Here is a 7832-nt window from a genome sequence, read left to right as displayed (position 1 = left end):
GTTTTGACATTAACGAAATGTTATTACGTGTCGAGAGTTGTCAAATTCGTTTGTGTTTATCTGACGTTTTATTTTGGGAAGTGAACCGAATGGTTTGACGTATCTACATTTCACAGGGCGATTCATTCTACGGTAATAGATGCTATTTTCCTAACAGCAAACCATGGCGAAACAATTAAAGGTGGTCTCATTTGTACAACAACCACAAATCATATGAAGCAAACCGCCATCTTGTCATCAAGCTGATCGACGTTTTGCCAACACACACAAAGAAATTTGTATAAGTGTGCGTAAATGAGCAAAGAATATGTGAGACAAGACAACAACAAAGAGAATGCAAACAAAAATCCGGCTGTTAACCGTTGCTCGCGTGCTACTACCTTATTAAATCCGCCTTGAATAGCAAGTATAAACATTTGCGAGGAATATATAAACTAATGAAATGTGAATAAAATATAAAGACAAGTCCTTTTAGTTCCAACCGGTTAACCTTGTTGTACGTAGCTGATTGGCCCGATGGAGTCCTTTATCGGCAAAGCCTGCCGATTACCACAACAACAACAACTTGCCGGTATAGAATGCTGTTCGCTCCTTTTTAAATTTTGACAAGAAAATAACACATTTTCAGCGGTAATTTTCCTTAAGCCCAGAACACACATCTAGCGGAATTTTCGGTTGCAGCCAAGTCATTTATGTGTCCGCTGGACAAATATCTTTTCACTATTTTAATAATTTTTGGCTAATAAAGTACATATGTGCTGAAATTGATCCGTTTTTATTTGCTAATACTTTATTTCATGTTGGATGGAGCTATTAAAAGATATCATTCGTAGTAGCAAGAAAAAAAATTCTCATATGCCTTTTATGTCACCCTATTACACAAAGAAAATTTCATATGAGTTACCTGAAAGCCATGACATAATTACCAGGTAGTGAACCGCTGAGTACCACTGTCACTACCTGTAAATGAATATATCTTGCCTGAAAGCCTGGATTCACTCAACAAGGTTAAGTCAAGCGATCAGCCGACATAACATTTTTTGAATTTTCGCCATTAAGCTTGTCAAACTTGTCATTGTTTACGTTTTTCTTACTTGCTTGCAATGTGCGTTTATTCATATTCAAATTCAAATGATTTAATAAAACACACAAAATTAAAAGATTTCAAACCGTATTTAGAAGAGTGAAATAAAAAATAACAAGTAAAAGCCTGCTAAGGTCGGTCAGGGCGAATCTTATATACTCTCCACCATGAATCGTATTTGTCGAGTTCTTTGAAAAAAAAAAAAAAATAGTTGCTATGCTATTGGATCTGTATCAAGTTATGACCCGATTCGGACCATAATCGAATTAAATGTTGGAGACCATGGTAGAAATTACTGTAAAATTTCAATCAATTCGAATAAGAATTGCGTCCTTTAGGGTCTCAAGAAAAAAAAAATAGGGAGATCGGTTTATATGGGAACTGTATTAGGCTTTAGACCGATTCATACCATATTTGACACGGATGTTGAATGTTGTGGAAGAAGCCAAATCGGATAATAATCGCGCCCTCTAGAGGCTCAAGAAGTCAAGACCCCAGATCGGTTTATATGACAGCTATATCAGGGTATGGACCGATTTTAACCATACTTAGCACAGTTGTTGGACTATAACAAAAAAATATATCGAAATTAGTATACCCCCATCCTATGGTGGAGGGTATAAAAATAATGCATCGATGTCCAATATGCTGAATTTTGTAAGAAAAATTTTTTTTTACTGACATTTGTTAACATTCACAATCAGGATTCACTAATAGAAGGTTAGGTCACATGCAAAACACAAAGTGGATAGGCCCCATAAACATCATTAAGGATGTCAAATCCGACGATTGAAAATGTCATCATATAGGAGAAAACGTAAACAAAGAATGAATGTAAAAAGAGAACAAGTTGACATCCTCAATGCCAAGTACTGCCAAATATTAAAAAAAAAGTATATCGGCTGATCGCTTGGCTTAACCTTATTCAGTGAATCCTGATTCACAATAGGCAGATTTTGACAATTTTAATATTGTTCATGGGGCCTATTCACTTTGTATGTTTTTGTTGGTGACTTAACCTTCTATTAGTGAATCCTATTTGGAAGCGAATTTTTCGGTAACGGTATCCAAACCGAAAATTTCGCTTAGTTATTGCCAATGTATTTCTTATGGCAAAAATTTCATCAATACCGGCCTTTATTGGTTGGTACTCTTTCGGCTTTTTAACAACTGTCAAACTCCATAGAAAAAAATTGTTAATCAAAAATGTGTGAAAATTAAAATGCCTTTTAGGCTAATGACTAAATAAAAGCAATTAGATACTCAAAATCCTGGTGTAATATGGCCGCAGGATTGTGTTGGTGAATAAAATTTGCCGTAAATATGTTCAAGTAAATTAACATAATTTGTTGATTTTTTTCAGAACTTAAAACAGGGTAACCTGCTTAAATAATGCTGTTTTTTTTTTTGTGAGCAAAATTTTTACGCTTTGCGAGACGCCGTTTGGAAACTACTAAGGTAAAGTACGACTCAGTGTACGCGTTTGTCTTTTTTTCGTCATGGGAGAGGCCCCACAGTGCCTACTTCGCACGCTTTTGGTCCGTGTCGGGATTGAAAAGACACGGTGTCGGTGAGGTGTGCCCGTTGAATGGAGTGGATGCATTGCCGATCTTGCTCTGGCCTTTCGTTACTACGGGAGAATAGTTGCACTGAAAGGAAAGGAGCTTTACGAACATAAGGCTGGTACTACGTTCGCTATATTTTTCGCCGATTATTTTTTGTAGATAATAGATTTTAAACCAAAAAACTCGCTGATTTCATTCAGTAGGATATTCTCATCATTACCTTATCCCTCATTACTTATGGTAAAATTTTAATGTAATTGTTATTTTATCATTGATATTTATTTGTGTTTCAAAAAAGTAACGGCGAAAAACAACGGGTTTTTAACGGTGAACAACGAGCATAGTACCAGCCAATAGCCAGCAGTGAGACACAAGCGTCGTCTTCATCGACGTCCTCGGCGTCGGACAATGTGACACCTCTGATCTCAATCTTTTAGGGCCAGTGCCGGAAAGTGTAGCTTTCTGGCAATCGAAATGCAATGGTCTCCGATGCAAGACCGACGAGATAATACATTTTATGAGTCAGAAGAACATATTAGTTGCAGCGATCAGGAAGTGTGGGATTGGCCAACGTGACACACTATTCCGTGCAGTAAAGACCCATCGCGCCTGGAGCTAGTGACTCCTATATGGAATGGAGGAGGAAAGTAGTCACTTGGTACTGCTGAGAAAGAGCTATGCGAAGTGTGCATACCGACGGTTGCTTATTGTGACCCAATTAATGGCCATGTTTATAGGCCCGATATTAGTGGCCTACCGTCTGGCCATAATCGCCCGATTCTAGGAGACTAGGAGGAAACGACCATCGGGGCAGAGCAGATTTCAGGCTCCACGTTTTGCACGGTGAATGAGAATGCCCCCACTAGGAATATGAGAGCTCAGACATTTCCATTGCATGCCCTGATTTCCTGAGTGACGTACCTTAGAAAGTCCTCATTTCTTTGGCATCAAACCACCTCCCAATTACACTCATCATCGACCGACGGGCTTTATCAATCTGAAGAAAGCTGATTGCGCCGGCTTCAGAGAGTATAACAACCGCAGCTTCAGTGAGCTGACACCCTCCTCAAATAAGCTATTTGCCGAGAGGAATTACCGAGACATCATTAACGCAGCAGCCGCTTCCGCTTTCCGGCGTGGTACTAGCAGGACTCGCTTACAAAAAGGAGGCTCCTCGGCATGTCATACATTTCTGTGAGATCAGATCTGGAATCCTTAATGTAAAGACTCATGAGGAGTTAATATATACTTATTTCGGAACTAAGATTCCGGAAATCAACCGTCTTGATAACAACTCTAGCACAATGCAAAACAATATAGCAAAATGCAAAACAACAGAAAGAGTCGGTGAAATGAAAATCAACCGGATGTCGTCTCTTAGATCGAAATTAAATGAGCCGTTAGGATGGAAAGTGATCTGCCTGTTTATATGGCCACGCACACACATGAATTTGACATTTAGGGTTATAGCAAAATCTTAATAAAAATGAAAAAATCTTACTCAGCCGTTCGCATAACCTCACCTTATTAGTGCATCCTACCCACCACCCCCGATTCACTGAATTAGGTTGGGCCAAGCGAACAGCCGATATACATTTTTTTAACATTTGGTAGTACATAGCATTGAGGATGTCAACTTGTACTCTTTTTACAATCATTCTTTGTTCGCGTTTTCTCCCATTTGATGGCATTTTCAATCGACATATTTGACATCCTTAATGATATTCATGGGGCCTATCCACTTTACGCTTTCGCGAGTGAGAATCGTGCTGATTACAGTAGATTGGGGATTGCAAATGGGCCACATCGTTTCAGATTTTTATATAGCTCCCACAATGAACCGATCTTCTGATTCGACTGCTTGAGTACAAATAACTTGTATTTAAGCGAATATTTGCTAAAGTCATTGAAACTGTGATTAGCGAAAGTATATTGATTTTCAATGTGAAAAGCGCACATATTGTAGTACCAGCCTTTACTTAACTCTTGTTTGAATCACCCATTGATTGAGCATACATGCAACTCTGTCTGTGTATGCAAGAGTTGTATTTGCCTTGAAAAGTCTTCTGAGACATAGCACATTGAACGAAGATTTAACGAAAAAAAGCAAATTCGCCAACATTTAACGAAAATTTCTTTCTTTTCGTTTCCGGCTGTCACTTTGTGTGTGTGTCGCACGTGAATTTTTTAATAGAAAAATCACAATTTATTAACAAAATATGGATAAACCTGTTGTTTGGGCACGTGTTATCAAAGTCTTGGGCCGCACTGGCTCCCAGGGTCAATGTACCCAAGTCAAAGTGGAGTTCCTTGGTGAACAAAACCGTCAAATCATCCGCAACGTTAAGGGACCAGTTCGTGAAGGCGATATCTTGACATTGTTGGAATCTGAACGTGAAGCCAGAAGACTTCGCTGAAAGAGGAGCTGTGTTCAAAGCTGGAGGGAGGATAATGACACATTGGAAATCTTTTTTTTACTGTAATGTGATGTACATTTAACAACATGAAGGTTTTAGTGATGACATCAATAAAAAGCCTCTGGAAAGTTTTGAAGATTTAAGACAAAATGTGTTTTGTTATTTGTTTATTTTATGTGTTTTAATGTACGTACCAGTGTTTTCAGAAATAACTAAAGGTGTTGTATAAGATGGCGCTGCAGTGGTTCACTATTGCATGTTTGTTTACCCACAAAATTTAACAGTTTGGAGTATAGCAAGCAGAAAATTTATGTACTGCTACGAATAATCGCAGATAATTTAAAAAGAGGACGTCGTATTTGTTATAGCAGTGTGCTGTGTTCTATATTTCATCTGCTTGGTTCTGTTAAGTATCCGTATCCAGATTCAGGAACTCTGCAGCTAAGATGGGGTGCTGCGTCCAGAGGGATCTGGTTCTGAGAAGAGAGAGTATAGCTGGGAAGTTAAACAGGTGACGTGTGGTCCCTGGTCACAATCGAGACCTACATCCTGCACGTTGGCAACAATCCTTGCTCTGCAGGAATTGAGGCGATCTAACGGATCGTAATTGAGCCAGAACTACTCTGGTTTACCGAGGAAGGTCAATTTCTTCAGATGCGGTGGGAAGCTGTCGTTTTCCAAGGACCACATTCACCTGGTTGCTATTCATCGCTTGATTTAGAGGTTTTCTCTTGTAGCGCTGGATCTCAAGTTCTGCGATAACAGCCCAGAAGGTATTGCTTAGACAGCATGTAGTTATGTCTTCGCACGGGTAGGATCTTTGTCTCCCAATGGAGGTGGTCCACGTGAAAATTGAGGAGACAGCCCGTTGTAGTTTTAAGAGCGGCATTCTGACAGCTCTGAATATTATCCCACTGCGTGTCACAGCTGACGAGACCACCTGGCACTGCATAACTAACCAAAGACCGGCCAATTGGTTTGTACGAGTTGGAATTTAAAGTCGATTGGACTTTTTGCAGACATTGCCGGTTCTTCAATGCATCATTTATTTATGAATGCAACTTTATGTTGCATGCATTTTACTGCATAAGTTGCTGATGTTATTGTAGCTGTGTGTTGTACACTTGCCCATTTTAGGCAAAAGAATTTGCTGTATAAAGCGCTTTTGACAAAACCATAATACTCTATGATCACAGCTAATTAGATAAGATATTCCAAAAAGAATGTTTTGAAAGTTCATCTGATTCACAAGACAATCCCGGATAATTGTGAATTGTTCTTTGCTCTCAAATATTACGAAAAATTTGGTCAAGCAAAGTACTTTTTTAGGAACCTCAGAACCATTTCAGCAGAAATTTTACAACAGGGGATCTAATGGCGTTTGTGGATCTAAACACCTGTTAAATATCGAGATATGGTTTTCCTACAATGTTGAGTTTTCTTATATTCAGAAGCGGGCTGGCGCTAAGACTTTATGCCAGGCTATATGCGGCGCGACCGATTATGTACTAGGCGACTCCTTGTCGACAGGCTAAAAGTGATCTATGAATTGGAGAGTACTCCGCCTTTCCCAGCACCTGGATGGATGGATGGATCATGTTGTAGCAGTTTGTTGTGCTCTATCTTTCGTCCGCTTCATTCTGTGGAGTATCCAGATCTAGGAACTCTGCGATTAGGATGGTGTGCGTCCAAAGTGATCTGGGTTGGAGACGAGTGGGTGTAGGACTTGAGGCGGCTGCAACTGCCGGATATTAATTGAGCCAGAACTACTCTGATTTCCGGAGGAAATAAGCGGCAGGATATATCAGATAACAGAGTTAGTCCGTATGACAATTTTTTAGATTTCCGACAGCCGAAATTTTTCTTGCCAGGTTTACGGCGTTTTCGACGCATTTATTATATATCGGAAATATATGTCAGAGTTTCCCACAGGCCAGGTCAGGTAGGCTCTCAACCTATATATATATGTATGTATGTACGTGAATTTCGTTGTTGCGGGGTCCTGAAGGCATGATCAATTTTGATGCAGTCCGGAGCAGGCGGATTAGAGGTAAGTAGAGGATAAACAGTGCAGAAGATGTTATTATTCCTTGGGGAACACTTCAATTTACTCTAAGGAACTTTTGAGTAGTGCCTCAAGTATGTTGTTGTAGCAACATTTGCATGTGGAGGTAGCGACCCTCGTCAAGCTGCCATAGGTGAGCAAGCTTGTTCCGGTCCGAAGGACCGAACGCCGCGAGATGGTGGCCATTGGTTATTTATCGCCTTGTCGTATCGAGCATCATAGGCACTCGGTATCTGTGGACGTGCCCGGTAGATCGATGCGAAGCTCTTCGTGATAGCTATGAGCACTACACAGATCGGAACTCAAAGTCCGAGCCTGTATGGTTTTCACAGCTATCCTGTATCCAATTCTCTATCCTGTGAGACAGAGAATTGCGAATGTTATACTTTATGCTATTTTGAGACGGCCAGCAGAATACTGGTGAAAACATCAGAAAAAAAATTATCAGCGGTGGTTTCCCCCTCCAAACACACGTCACAGCCGGGTTTCCTCACATTAGACTAATTTGAACTAAATTAACAAAAAATTAAAATAAACAGTCACAATAAATTTTTTTTGTTAAGGAGAAGATTGTTTTATAGTTATTTCCTTTGCGAGAAATAAAACTAGTAGATATTATTTTTTTTTTTGTTTAAGCATGAAGACAAAATCAAAGATTTTCCCTACACCCTAGTCCACATGCCAACGAGCTATATAACAAA

General features: G+C 39.6%; 1 protein-coding gene across 1 annotated transcript; it reads left to right on the top strand.

Annotated features, from left to right (window-relative positions):
* Positions 1 to 4784: 4784 nt before the first annotated feature.
* On the top strand, positions 4785 to 5216 carry LOC106094375 (small ribosomal subunit protein eS28). The gene has a single exon (XM_013261590.2). It carries the CDS (start codon positions 4869 to 4871, stop codon positions 5064 to 5066), a length of 198 nt encoding a protein of 65 aa, XP_013117044.1. The 5' UTR covers positions 4785 to 4868; the 3' UTR covers positions 5067 to 5216.
* The last annotated feature ends 2616 nt before the right edge of the window (positions 5217 to 7832 follow it).

This window comes from Stomoxys calcitrans, chromosome 4 (assembly GCF_963082655.1).
Source record: "Stomoxys calcitrans chromosome 4, idStoCalc2.1, whole genome shotgun sequence".
NCBI classification, from domain to species: domain Eukaryota; kingdom Metazoa; phylum Arthropoda; class Insecta; order Diptera; family Muscidae; genus Stomoxys; species Stomoxys calcitrans.
Note: the sequence above shows the minus strand (reverse complement) of the source record. Positions and strands in the feature narration are given on the sequence as shown.

What these genes read in the sequence shown, in the direction of transcription:
- LOC106094375 (XM_013261590.2), top strand. Translation starts at nt 4,869, where the DNA reads ATGGATAAACCTGTTGTTTGGGCACGTGTTATCAAAGTCTTGGGCCGC.